The sequence below is a fragment of the Triticum urartu genome, chromosome 7A (genome assembly GCF_056163025.1).
Source record: "Triticum urartu cultivar PI428250 chromosome 7A, HENAU_Tu73, whole genome shotgun sequence".
In the NCBI taxonomy this organism is placed as follows: domain Eukaryota; kingdom Viridiplantae; phylum Streptophyta; class Magnoliopsida; order Poales; family Poaceae; genus Triticum; species Triticum urartu.
This window is the reverse complement of record NC_141879.1, coordinates 49,080,939-49,095,177: the sequence shown is the minus strand read 5'-3', so window position 1 is coordinate 49,095,177 and position 14,239 is coordinate 49,080,939. Positions and strand designations below refer to the sequence as shown.

The window sequence follows — 14,239 nt, the reverse complement described above, 5'->3', positions numbered from 1 at the left end:
TACGAAGGCCTAGCTCTCTACTAAGGATGGTTCTCCCGCTTGGGATGCTGCGTTTTACCAGTCTATTGTTGAGGCTCTTCAGTACCTCACTCTCACTCGACCGAAGCTTCAGTATGCAGTTCAGCAGGCGTGTCTTCACATTCATGCTCATCGGGATGTTTATTGGTCCGCTGTCAAGCAGATTCTCCGCTACATCTGTGGCACTATGGATCTCAGTGTCACGTTGCACGCCTCCACCGACACCGTCCTCACCGCCTACTCCGACGCCGACTGGGCCGGCTGCCATGACACTTGTCGCTCCACTTCGGGCTACTGTGTTTACCTTGGACCCTCGCTTATCTCGTGGTCGTCCAAGCGGCAGCCTACGGTCTTCCGTTTCAGTGTTGAGGCTGAGTATCGCGCTATGGCTAACGTCGTCGCCGAGTGTTCGTGGATTCATCAGCTGCTCCAGGAGCTCTCGTGTCCTGTCGACCGAGCCACGGTGGTCTAGTGCGACAACGTCTCGGCTGTCTTCCTCTCCGCCAACCCAGTTCATCATCGTCGTACCAAGCATATTGAGTTAGATATTCATTTTGTTCAGGAGGCTCTCGGCCATATTCATGTTCTACCCGTTCCTACTTCCCAATAATTTGCAGATATCATGACCAAGGGCTTGCGTATGGCGTCTTCCGAGGAGTTTCGGTTCAGTCTTTGCATCAGCAATGGCGCCGCTTTGACTCTGGAGGGGGGTGGGGGTTGAGTATATGTATTGGGCCCACCTCCTAATTTCCTTGTATAGTTGAGGTCGTGGTCCACCGTTGTACATCATATATACGTGCGATTGCACCTCATCAATACATCATGCAATTCCATCATCATACACTCCTCCCATGTACTTGAAGTCACCACTTGAGCCGCAACTCCCACGTCCTAGAATCGCTTCATGATGTGGATGGCCCGGCCAACCGGCCACTACTCACTAGCAATAACAACCTAGTAATCACTAGTTGTCTCCCGAAATTGCGTAGCTTCTCTTCAACGCTAACCACTTGCATGCAGCAGGCTAAGGCCTTGTACAACGCCGGGGTGCTTAGCCAGGTGCCATTGAAATAAACCCGGTTTTTTTACTCATATTGGACTGCACCGGTGCTTAGAGAATCTCCTGCCGTTCGGCCCCCCAGGGCGCCGAAAAAGAGCGGCCTGGGTGCGAGCCGGCGCTAGATCACCCCTGGGGCTCGGTTTGCTCTCAGTCACGTGCCCGCGGTCGCCGCGGGTTCGGCGAAGTTCGTTTCAATTTTTTTTGCAAACTTGGCAAAGTTTGGCCAATTTTCGACAAAATTTGTACAAAAACTTAAAAACATACATGAACTAACTTAAAAACGAACTAAAAGCCTAAGCTGCTGCCGCCACCGTCGCCGCCACCGCCGCCGCCATCTACATGCCGAGTAGCGTGTAGAAGCGGGTGTAGTCGTCGTCGTTGCCGCGCGCCTCACCTACGTGCCTGCTGCATCCCACGCCAGGGTCGCCGACAGCGGTTGACGGCCCGGCCTCGCCCTCAACGTCGCTGTCGATGATGATAACGCCGCCCTCCTCGGCGACACGGCGACGCTCCTCGGCGCAGCTACGGGCCTGGGTCTCCAGGTACGCCTGACGCTGGCGGCGCACCTGCTCGCGGACGTAGTCCTCCCTCGCCCATTTGAGGGCGGACTCATCGTTGGGGGCTACCATGCCGGCGTGCTCCGGCTTCACAGGGAGCATGTCCGGCTCGGACTTCGGCCGGACCAGGCGGAAGGAGCGCCTCGTCGGTGCAGTCGCAGGCGAGGGCTCGTTGATGACGAGGGCGCCGCTGCGAGCACGATGCCCGAGCGGTGTCTCCTCTGGCTCGGGCTTGACGGGGCGGACGGCCAGCGAGCCGGAGCTCGACGACGAGGACGACCCCGGCTCCATTCGCCGCGGCATCCAGGAACTGCCACGCCGATGAGAGAAGGAGGGTCGCGTCGGGTACTCTAGTCGTGGCATATTGCCAGTCTCGATGTGGTCGAGGACGGCGCCGAGTGTGCGGCCGGGGACGCCCCACCACTCGCGCCGTCCTTCGGAGTTGTGGTGGCCGCGGGGGACGATGCCGTTGACGGAGGCGATCTGCTCCTCGCGGCGGTGCTGGAAGTACATCATCCACAGCGTTTCGCTGTCGGGCGCGAACCTCGGCTCGTTCCGCTGCTCCTCCATCAACGAGGAGCGGATGCGGGCGATCTCCACCCGCCGTGCCGCCCCTTCGGGCACCGGCGGCTCCAGGACGCCGCCGGCGCTCGGTCTCCACGAGACAGGCACGCGCATGTCGGGGGGCGCCGGGCACTCGGCCTCGTACAGAAGGCGCGCCTCCGGCTCCTGGAGGTGTCAGCGGCCGAAGCTGTTCGCCGCTGCGCCGTCGCCTAGGTATCTCTCCGCCATGGTTTCGCTCATCGGCGGGCAGGGGAGTGGTGGGAGAGCTCGCCGGCGGGGAAAAGGCTTTCACCGGAGGTAGAGGGGGAGGCCGTGGCGCTCACCAGCGGGGAGGGCGCCTTTTTATAGCCGTAGCGGGGTGGCCGGGGGCGGCATGCGGGCGGACGTGTGGCGCATGTGGGCGGGACGCTCGTCGGCGGCGTCTTCACTGCGCCGCCCATGAAGGCATCAATGGAGGGCGATCGGCGCGGCAGCGCGATAGCCTTCGCATTGATTCCCGCGAGAACCGAGGCGATGAGGTGGACGAAGCGCCTGTCTCGCTGATTCGGCAGGCCCGCGGCTGTTTTGCGCCAAAACACTCGCCCCGGCACCCCCGGGCATCCCCCGGCACGTCGGGTTCGACCAGGTTCCGTTGGCGCTGATTTCGGCCCAAGCTGGCGAAAAACGGGCTCCTGGGGGCGCGACTGGGCCGTTTTTTCGGCGCCGGCGCAAAAAAATCACCTCGGGAAACCGTTCTGGGAGCGCGGGTGGAGATGCTCTTAAAACTGGTGGCAGAAGCAAATGTTTTGCTTCCGGCGCCAGCCAATGCTTAGAAAATAACTGCTCCTTTCAATCCTTTTTGGACAGAATATAGAAAAGAAAAAAGAGCCCAACACCTACATCTGAGTAATGGAAGCACCTGTGTCTAGCACCTCTGCACTGCAAGATGACATGCAACGGTGCACTTTTTTCTCAAGCACCTGTGCAGAAGCACCCACCATTGTACAAGGCCTAACAGCCCATGCATGAAGCTATCTAACAACCTTAGCTACCTGGGCAGCCTCATCAACGGCCACAGACTCACCCGAACTTGCCGGATCACCCGACTCCTCCTCCAGCTTCATCACGTCTTGCCGCTTCACACGGCGTTGCCGTATCGCACAGCACCATTGGCATTTCGTCGTGCTCGCTGCATCGCATGGCAGGCTGACATCTTGTCTCCTTCACCGGTACAGTTGAAACTACACCGGACAAAAAGAAACCAATAAACAGCATTTCCCACCACAAGAGTGGGGGTAAATCTTTTCAGGTTGTGGCATGTTTATTGAATTTTGTAGAGAATGTCGATGGATCACAGGCTACTGAATTCACCGAGTACAAACTGCTTTGCTCCTGATGCTTCTGATTCGCAAATTTTTGTGGACCCCTTTGGATCATCTCTCACTCTTTCCCCTGGTTGCATGTAATATGTCAAACAGAAGAAAGAATAAGAATCCATGTGTATGTGAACTATTTGACCTTGCGATATGTTCATGTGAATATAGACTTATATATAGCACAAGCATTAATCACAAAAGTGAAGGTTGCTGGAGTATTTACTTTCATTATTTATCTTTCTGTGGCTTTTTTCCCATTGATCAATGCACCGGTGTTTTTCGGCAAAAAGAAAAATATGTGTGTGTCTTAACATTTTGATTTCTACACTGGGAGTTGGGGGCTAGGGTGGGGACTCGGAAGGAATTCGTCATTTTTTTTATCTTACACTTCGTAGAGTGCAGATATATCTTACAATTCGTCATTTTATCTTTCCGTGGCTTTTTTCCCATTGATCAATGTACCGGTGTTTTTTGGCAAAAAGAAAAATATGTGTGTGTTTTAACATTTTGATTTCTACACTGGGAGTTGGGGGCTAGGGTGGGGACTCGGAAGGAATTCGTCATTTTTTTTATCTTACACTTCGTAGAGTTATGGCTCCAGTTAGCACCATAAAAAATGAGCATAAAGCGTATGATTAGTAATTCATTCACCTCCTCTACATATTACAGGCTTTATCATCACTTTTCTTTTTGCTAAATACATGTCTCATCATCACTAGTTAAGCAGCCAGCAAAAATAAACATGAAGCTCAATAACTATCCTTAGACAGGAGGGTCAGCCGCTCAGAAGGAGATCATGGACTCGAAGTGGTTGATGCCGTCGAACTGCGGCGGAAACCGCACCTCCCGCTTCCCCTCCGGCGGCGAGCCCTGGTCCACCTTCAGCTGCTGCTGCTGTTTCTTTGTGGCTTTCTCTGGCTGCTCCCCTCCGCGGCTCCAATAGGACAGGCGCGTGGGCGTGGCGTAGCCGGCCCCTGCGATGTCCGCGGGCGACGAGCTGGGGATTGGAGAAAGCCAAGATTCTGTGCATGGTCAGCGGCGCCTAGCGTTGATGCGTTTTGATTACCTGGTCTCATCTCCGGGTGTGCTGCGTTGATGGAGCTTTGGTTTCCGATAAGGAAAACGATAAAAAAACAGCCGGATGATTTAATTGCATCTTAAGCCGCCTCCAATGCTTGACACGTGTCCTTATGAGGACCACCACCGAACGTTCCCTTAATTGGTCATCTATTCACGCGAGAGAAAGCTCGTTCAGTAGTTTTCTCTCTTCTTCCCCGAGTGTTCCCTTATCCTTATCTCCAACAAGAACTTCAGCGACCTTCTTGTCCCCTTCCTGTCGATTCGCTTTTCTCCAGCAACCAGCCGCAAGGCCGGGAAGGACTGCGTCCCCTCCGACCACCGCGTGCATCAGTGCGGCTGCTGCTTCAAGATCCGCCGTCACCACCCGCCTGCTGCGTCGCAGCATCTCCGTCGCCGCCGCGCTGCGTCGCAGCCTCCGCGGTCGCCGTCGTGCTTCATCACGGCACCTCGTGGCCGTCGCGCTGCGCTGCACTGAAGCTTCGCCGGCGGCCATCAGGTGCTGCGGTGGAGTTTCGACGAAGCCGCCGGTGATACGATGGAGCACCGGCGCGTGGCGATGGTGCTGCAGTGAAGCTTCGCCGGCGGCGTCAGGATGCTGCCGTGGAGCACCGCGACGCCGATGTTGGCGCTGCACCAAAACATCGTCGGGGTTGCAATGTAGCACTGGCGGAGTTGCAATGAAGCGTCATAGGGGTCGTTGAAGCGCCGCCGGAGTTGCAATGAAGCACCGCCAGAGCTGCAGTGAAGCGATGGGGTCTCGTCGGAGCTCCAGCAGAGGTTGCATTGAAGCACCGTCGGGCGCGGTCGGTGCTGGCATGGGAGCTACTGCCATGAGAGCTGCTGCTTTGGTGCTGCCACGGGGGAGCTTCCTGATCCTACGGATGTGAAACGTCAAATCGAACGGATTAGGAGGCGGCTTAATTTTGGACAAAATCATCCGGATGATTTGTAGCACTCCCCCTGCTCCTGCTCTTTATATATACGCGGAAACAGTGGTAGGGAAGCAGGGCAGGAAAGTGGACGAGTGACTTGGAGAAGGAAAAACGACGTAAGACGCGGTCGACTGTTGACGGAGTCGGATAGCTAGGCGTCAAGCGATGACGGGGCGGCGAGCCAGAGCAGGGGTGCCACGACCTGCCGGTAACGGGGCTGTGCATGTGCTACTTTCCGTGCGGGGTGCCTGACCCACAGGATGAGTTGATCCCATCCAGGACTCAATCAGCTCTTCTGTCCGTCCGGGACTAGATTTCTAGTCTAGGAACAAAGACTCGAAGTGGTAGGTGTTGATGACAAGTTCGTCGACTGTGGCTAATCTGCATGACCCGGCGAAAATTCTGCTGACGAAATCAATGGCAGGGTCGCCATGTAGTGTGTTCAATGATCTGTCGGATGGGCGATGGCATAGACTGGCACATGGCGGCAAAATTTCGTGTTTTGACTCTTTTGTGATATAAATTCGGGATCTGACCCCGTTTAAAAGTTTTTCGGGATTTGACCCTTTTTTCTACCGCCAGGGGATCTGACGGTAGGGTTAGACAGGCTACCGCCAGGGCCCCTGGCGGTAGGGTACGTATCCACGTCAGCACGCGGTTACGGCCGCCGTTCCCCTCCGTCGCACGCTACCACCAGGGGGTCGGGCGGTAACATGTCTAACCCTACCGCGAGGACCCCTGGCAGTAGGCTGCGAGCAGTTATTCCGCCTGACACCCCGCGCCCCTTCCCATCTCCCCCCCCCCTCCCGTCGGCAGTTTCTCCCCCCAGTCGCCCCTCTCTCCCTCTCTCTTCTCCTCCACTCACCCCCTCGGATCTTCACCGATTCTTCACCGTTTTTGCGGATCGAGATGGCCCCGAAGAAAGAACCGTAAGCTCCTCCAATCCCTCCAATTAGTTTTTGCAAACTTGCTTCCGATTCGACGCATTATTTGCTTGAAATTCCTCATATTTTTGAACTTAGATTGGTTTTTTTTCACCTAAGATTGATTGTACTTGTAGTTCTTAGTTATTTAGTAACTAGTGGTATTGGATATGAACTCTAATGAATTGTTCATATGTTCGTGTGAAGATGAACCCTAGTTCATAATTTTTTTGTTAAAAAAATTATGATGTAATGTTGATAAGAGGATGAACCCTAGTTTGATGATGCATGTTGATATGATGACATGATGATGTTGTTTGGAAAAAATTATTTAAAAATATGATGATATGATGTATGTTGGAGGATTTTTTTGATATGATGCATGTTGATATGATTTGATCCATCATGTGTAGTAGATGTTGTTGGAGGAATATGCTTAAGATTTTTTGTTCATATGATGCATGTTGATATGATTTTGATATTATTTGATTTCATTGTTTGTTTATGTATGCTTATGCTTATGCTACTTTTGTTTATGAAATTCTATTAAGGCGGCCACCTCTTGCGGACAACATCGGCCAACGGTACTCCATGCTGGACTGGGCATTCGACAAGGGTCATCGTGCTCGTTTCATAGAGAACGGAGAGGTAAGTGATATGAATGAAATTTTGATCATAGTTTTCGGATTGATGAAAATGATTTCCTATCTTTTGGCGTTCACTTTTTGACAGATGCTCCAGCCACTGCGCATGAGGGGTCACGGGGTTCATGGGAATATGGACTACGACGAGCGCTACGCGCCATTCTTCAAGAAAGCCCGTCTGTTGGGTTTCGTGTTGCAGTTCAAGCGTCACCCGCCGATGCTTGTCCACGCAGCTCTCACAGCTCTGATTGACCGGTGGCGACTGGAGACCCATTCTTTCCATCTGCCATGCGGGGAGATGACGGTGACCCTCGAGGACTGGGCGATGATTACTGCCATGCCGATCGAGGGTCATGCACTCACCGGTCGAGTGGAGAGGACCAACTGGCAGCAGAGGGTTACCACCCTCATCGGCGAATGCCCCGTTGCCAAGAGTAACCATACATCCGGTGTCCCGTTGAGCTGGCTCTCGGAGCACCGGAAGACATGCCCCCAAGGCGCAGATGAGGCGACTGTGGAGTTGTAGCGAGGGCCTATCTGTGGTATATTCTCTCGGAGGTCGTGTTTCCACCCAGCTCCGGGAACTCTGCCAACTGGGCGTATCTGTTCTTCCTAGCGGACTGGGATGCAGGGTACAGTTGGGGGACCGCATCTCTCGCCTACCTATACCGTTCGGTAAGAGGGTGTCTAATTGCCTACCTACCTACGAAAGTGTGTCCATGACATTTTCTTATATCTGATCCTCATTTGATGTTTTGCAGCTTGACGACGCAACGCAAAGGACGGGAGACAAGTCCAATATGGGTGGCTTTGTCTGGGCCTTCTCCATTTGGATGTGGGAGCGGCTGCCGGTGGGGCGTCCGAAGAAGTTGCGAAGACGCCCATGGGAAGACTATAGCGAAGACGGCGACGAGACTCGAAACCCCACCGTAGCTTACGAGTGGAACATTGTCAAACTCTACATGGGCCTAAACAAGACTTCGTACAACACCTACACCAACGAGTTGGACGCTTTGACGCATACGCATGTATATGAACTCGCTCAACACCTTTCTCTTTGATTCCACTTTTGACCGAGAGTGCGAACTTACCAATGTATATGTAATACGTAAACTGGTGGCCTTATCGACAAGACCGAGAGTGGGACTTTGATCTGAACGTGATGTGTGATGCGGACCGTGGTCTCTGGCGGTGCATCGTACCCATGATCTGTGGGTACGGCGTCGAGTGGCACTTGCCACACCGCGTGGCCACACAGTTTGGGATTTATCAACATACCCCACCGGGCCAGCCCACCTGTGAGTGCTTTGTTCTCCGTGCCCATGATTTCATTACGCTTATCATGTTTCTTATGATGATCTCTTGCATATGCCTTGCAGGACGAGCCGGCAGAAGAATCAGTCGATCACTGACTGGGGAGAGGAGCATAAGACTCATGTGGCGGCATGGGACCAACGGAGGTACCGTAAAGACGTGGAGAGGAAAGTAACTGACTGGGATGCTTACCTGGGCCGACACATGAGGTGGTACGATGATGGCCAGAAGCACCGTCTTCGTCTCAGGCCTCGGTCGACGGCGGAAGACATCGCGGAGCTGGAGAGGGATGACCCCGAGGAAGAGGCCTACCAGACCGGTATCAGAGACATGCACAGTGGATTTAGGGAGTTTGCACCCCTCATCAACAGAGTGGTAAGTTCGAACCGACGGTTGTATTTAAATTAGTTTATTCGTGACTGACTTATGCCGTTGTAGTCTGGTGAGCTGAACAGATGCATCTTTGAAGCCTCAGATGCACTAGGTGATCTCCCCGGGAGCATACAATCTGAGAACAAAGTGAGGGGGACGATGAAGGTACAATTCCAGCCTCCTCGGAACAGATGCATCTTGTTCACTTGCAACCAGTCGATCTGATACTTATTATGACCTTCTTTCATTGTGAGTGCAGAAGTTCGTGCTGCATTGTCCCAAGCTGGTAGGGCTGCTTGGGTGTCCTGGAGCTGGGTCAGTTGAAGCTTATCAGCCTGTAGCCACACAGGGTCTCATCGGCTCATCGAGCCATGCTCCCTCGTCGTCTAGGTTGGTTGGGGAGGAGGAGGAGGAGGAGGAGGAGGAGGAGGAGGAGGAAGAGGATGAGGAGGAGGAGGCCATGAAGGAAATGTGCCCTAGAGGCAATAATAAAGTTATTATTTATTTCCTTATATCATGATAAATGTTTATTATTCATGCTAGAATTGTATTAACCGGAAACATGATACATGTGTGAATACATAGACAAACAGAGTGTCACTAGTATGCCTCTACTTGACTAGCTCGTTGATCAAAGATGGTTATGTTTCCTAGCCATAGACAAAGAGTTGTCATTTGATTAACGGGATCACACCATTAGAGAATGATGTGATTGACTTGACCCATTCCGTTAGCTTAGCACTTGATCGTTTAGTATGTTGCTATTACTTTCTTCATGACTTATACATGTTCCTATGACTATGAGATTATGCAACTCTCGTTTACCGAAGCAACACTTTGTGTGCTATCAAACGTCACAACGTAACTGGGTGATTATAAAGGTGCTCTACAGGTGTATCCGAAGGTACTTGTTGGGTTGGCGTATTTCTAAATTAGGATTTGTCACTCCGATTGTCGGAAAGGTACCTCTGGGCCCACTCGGTAATGCACATCACTTACGCCTTGGAAGCATTGCAACTAATGAGTTAGTTCCGGGATGATGTATTACGGAACGAGTAAAGAGACTTGCCGGTAACGAGATTGAACTAGGTATTGAGATACCGACGATCGAATCTCGGGAAAGTAACATACCGATAACAAAGGGAACAACGTATGTTGTTATGCGGTTTGACCGATAAAGATCTTCGTAGAATATGTGGGAGCTAATATGAGCATCCAGGTTCCGCACGCTTAAAGTTCGATGACGGTTATATTATGAGTTTATGTGTTTTGATGTACTGAAGGTAGTTCGGAGTCCCGGATGTGATGACGGATATAACGAGGAGTCTCGAAGTGGTCGAGAAATGAAGATTGATATATTGGACGACTATATTCGGACACCGGAATGGTTCCGGGGGTTATCAGATATATACCGCAGTACCGGGGGGGGGGGGGGGGGTTACCGGAACCCCCTGGAGGTTATTGGGCCTCATGGGCCCATGTGGTGGAAGAGGAGAGGCGGCCAACGGGCAGCCCCCCCCCCCGAAGTCCGAATTGGACAAGGAGGGGGGCGGCGCCTGTTGGAAATATGCCCTAGAGGCAATAATAAAAGCATTATTACTATATTTCCTTGTTCATGATAATTGTCTTTATTCATGCTATAATTGTGTTATCCGGAAATCGTAATACATGTGTGAATAATAGACACCAACATGTCCCTAGTAAGCCTCTAGTTGACTAGCTCGTTGATCAATAGATAGTCATGGTTTCCTGACTATGGACATTGGATGTCATTGATAACGAGATCACATCATTAGGAGAATGATGTGATGGACAAGACCCAGTCCTAAACATAGCATAAAGATTGTATAGTTCGTTTGCTAGAGTTTTTCCAATGTCAAGTATCCTTTCTTTAGACCATGAGATCGTGTAACTCCCAGATACCGTAGGAGTGCTTTGGGTGTACCAAACATCACAACGTAACTGGGTGACCATAAAGGTATACTACGGGTATCTCCGAAAGTGTCTGTTGGGTTGACACGGATCAAGACTGGGATTTGTCACTCCGTATGACGAAGAGGTATCACTGGGCCCACTCGGTAATGCATCATCATTATGAGCTCAAAGTGACCAAGTGTATGGTCACGGGATCATGCATTACGGTACGAGTAAAGTGACTTACCGGTAACGAGATTGAACAAGGTATTGGGATACCGACGATCGAATCTCGGGCAAGTAACATATCGATTGACAAAGGGAATTGTATACGGGGTTGCTTGAATCCTCGACATCGTGGTTCATCCGATGAGATCATCGAGGAGCATGTGGGAGCCAACATGGGTATCCAGATCCCGCTGTTGGTTATTGACCGGAGAGTCGTCTCGGTCATGTCTACATGTCTCCCGAACCCGTAGGGTCTACACACTTAAGGTTCGGTGACGCTAGGGTTGTGAAGATATGTATATGCAGTAACCCGAATGTTGTTCGGAGTCCCGGATGAGATCCCGGACATCACGAGGAGTTTCGGAATAGTTCGGAGGTAAAGAATTATATATAGGAAGTGCTGTTTCGGCCATCGGGACAAGTTTCGGGGTCACCGGTATTGTACTAGGACCACCGGAAGGGTCCCGGGGGTCCACCGGGTGGGGCCACCCATCCCGGAGGGCCCCATGGGCCAAAGTTGGGAGGGGAACCAGCCCATAGTGGGCTGGTGCGCCCCCCTAGGCCCACCCCATGCGCCTAGGGTTGAAACCCTAGGGGTGGGGTGCGCCCCACCTTGCCTTGGGGGCCACTCCAGCCCTGGCCGCCGCCCCCCTAGGGGAGCCTATATATATGAGGGGGAGGGAGGGGGCAGCCGCACCTTGAGTCTTGGCGCCTCCCTCTCCCCTGCTACACCTCTTCCTCTCGTAGTATACGGTGAAGCCCTGCTGCTGTGACGCCCTGCATCCACCACCACGCCGTCGTGCTGCTGGATCATCATCAACCTCTCCTTCCCCCTTGCTGGATCAAGAAGGAGGATACGTCATGCTAACCGTACGTGTGTTGAACACGGAGGTGCCGTCCGTTCGGCGCTAGGATCTCCAGTGATTTGGATCACGTCGTGTACGACTACCTCATCCCCGTTCTTTGAACGCTTCCGCTCGCGATCTACAAAGGTATGTAGATGCATCCGATCACTCGTTGCTAGATGAACTCATAGATGGATCTTGGTGAAACCGTAGGAAAATTTTTGTTTTCTGCGATGTTCCCCAACAGTGGCATCATGAGCTAGGTCTATGCGTAGTTCTTCTTGCACGAGTAGAACACAATTTGTTGTGGGCGTAGATGTTGTCAACTTTCTTGCCGCTACTAGTCTTATCTTGCTTCAACGGTATTGTGGGATGAAGCGGCCCGGACCAACCTTACACGTACTCTTACGTGAGACCGGTTCCACCGACTGACATGCACTAGTTGCATAAGGTGGCTGGCGGGTGTCTGTCTCTCCCACTTTAGTTGGAGCAGGTTCGATGAAAAGGGTCCTTATGAAGGGTAAATAGAAGTTGACAAATCACGTTGTGGCTTTCACGTAGGTAAGAAAACGTTCTTGCTAGAACCCTATTTCAGCCACGTAAAACTTGCAACAACAATTAGAGGACGTCTAACTTGTTTTTGCAGCAAGTGCTTTGTGATATGATATGGCCAAAGTTGTGATGAATGATGAATGATATATATGTGATGTATGAGATGTTCATGCTATTGTAATAGGAATCACGACTTGCATGTCGATGAGTATGACAACCGGCAGGAGCCATAGGAGTTGTCTTTATTTTTGTATGACCTGCGTGTCATTGGGAAACGCCATGTAAATTACTTTACTTTATTGCTAAACGCGTTAGCCATAGTAGTAGAAGTAATAGTTGGCGAGCAACTTCATGGAGACACGATGATGGAGATCATGGTGTCAAGCCGGTGACAAGATGATCATGGAGCCCCATGATGGAGATCAAAGGAGCTATGTGATATTGGCCATATCATGTCACTATTATTATTTGATTGCATGTGATGTTTATCATGTTTTGCATCTTGTTAACTTAGAACGACGGTAGTAAATAAGATGATCCCTCATAATAATTTCAAGAAAGTGTTCCCCCTAACTGTGCACCGTTGCGACAGTTCGTTGTTTCGAAGCACCACGTGATGATCGGGTGTGATAGATTCCAACATTCACATACAACGGGTGTAAGACAGATTTACACATGCAAACACTTATGTTGACTTGACGAGCCTAGCATGTACAGACATGGCCTCGGCACATAGAAGACCGAAAGGTCGAGCATGAGTTGTATAGAAGATACGATTAACATGAAGATGTTCACTGACATTGATTAGTCCGTCTCACTTGATGATCGGACACGGCCTAGTTGACTCGGATCATGTTATACTTAGATGACTAGAAGAGGGATGTCTATCTAAGTGGGAGTTCATTGAATAATTTGATTAGATGAACTTAATTATCATGAACTTAGTCTAAAATCTTTGCAATATGTCTTGTGGATCAAATGGCCAACGTTGTCCTCAACTTCAACGCGTTCCTAGAGAAAACCAAGCTGAAAGATGATGGCAGCAACTATACGGACTGGGTCCGGAACCTGAGGATCATCGTCATAGCTGCCAAGACAGATTATGTCCTACTAGCACCGCTAGGTGACCCACCCGTCCCATAGAACCAAGACGTTATGAACGCTTGGCAGACACGTGCTGATGACCACTCCCTCGTTCAGTGCGGCATGCTTTACAGCTTAGAGCCGGGGCTCCAAAAGCGTTTTGAGAGACATGGAGCATATGAGATGTTCGAAGAGCAGAAAATGGTTTTCCAAGCTCATGCCCGGGTCGAGAGATATGAGGTCTCCGACAAGTTCTTCAGCTGTAAGATGAAGGAAAATAGTTCTGTCAGTGAGCACATACTCACTATGCCTGGGTTGCATAACCGCTTGACTCAGCTGGGAGTTAATCTCCCGGATGATGCGGTCATTGACAGAATCCTCCAGTCGCTTCCACCAAGCTACAAGAGCTTTGTGATGAACTTCAATATGCAGGGGATGGAAAAGACCATTCCTGAGTTATTTTCAATGCTGAAATCAGCGGAGGTAGAAGTCAAGAAGCAACATCAAGTGTTGATGGTGAATAAAACCACTAAGTTCAAGAAGGGCAAGGGTAAAAAGAACTTCAAGAAGGACGGCAAGGAAGTTGCCGCGCCTGGCAAGCAAGCTGCCGGGAAGAAGCCAAAGAATGGACCCAAGCCCGAAACTGAGTGCTTTTATTGCAAGGGAAGTGGTCACTGGAAGCGGAACTGCCCCAAATACTTAGCGGACAAGAAGGCCGGCAAAACAAAAGGTATATGTGATATACATGTAATTGATGTGTACCTTACTAGTGCTCGTAGTAGCTCCTGGGTATTTGAT

At 51.3% G+C, this 14,239-nt stretch overlaps 2 protein-coding genes and 1 pseudogene across 2 annotated transcripts; 1 reads left to right on the top strand and 2 right to left on the bottom strand.

Moving 5' to 3' along the window:
• Positions 1 to 1,413: 1,413 nt before the first annotated feature.
• On the bottom strand, positions 1,414 to 2,313 carry LOC147957585 (uncharacterized). The gene has a single exon (XM_087531774.1). The coding sequence runs from the start codon at positions 2,311 to 2,313 to the stop codon at positions 1,414 to 1,416; it is 900 nt and encodes a 299-aa protein (XP_087387900.1).
• Positions 2,314 to 4,260: 1,947 nt separating this feature from the next.
• On the bottom strand, positions 4,261 to 4,584 carry LOC147957584 (uncharacterized; annotated as a pseudogene).
• Positions 4,585 to 7,933: 3,349 nt separating this feature from the next.
• LOC147957583 (uncharacterized) lies at positions 7,934 to 13,180 on the top strand. Its single transcript, XM_087531773.1, has 6 exons — positions 7,934 to 8,159; positions 8,240 to 8,477; positions 8,513 to 8,822; positions 8,886 to 8,984; positions 9,079 to 9,169; positions 13,167 to 13,180. Exons 1-6 carry the CDS (start codon positions 7,934 to 7,936, stop codon positions 13,178 to 13,180), a joined length of 978 nt encoding a protein of 325 aa, XP_087387899.1.
• Positions 13,181 to 14,239: the final 1,059 nt, after the last annotated feature.

Coding starts and splice junctions, on each gene's coding strand:
- LOC147957585 (XM_087531774.1), bottom strand. CDS start 2,313: ATGCGCGTGCCTGTCTCGTGGAGACCGAGCGCCGGCGGCGTCCTGGAG.
- LOC147957583 (XM_087531773.1), top strand. CDS start 7,934: ATGGGTGGCTTTGTCTGGGCCTTCTCCATTTGGATGTGGGAGCGGCTG. Junction 8,478..8,512: donor GATTTCATTACGCTTATCAT/GTTTCTTATGAT, acceptor TATGCCTTGCAG/GACGAGCCGGCAGAAGAATC. Junction 8,985..9,078: donor AAGTGAGGGGGACGATGAAG/GTACAATTCCAG, acceptor TTGTGAGTGCAG/AAGTTCGTGCTGCATTGTCC.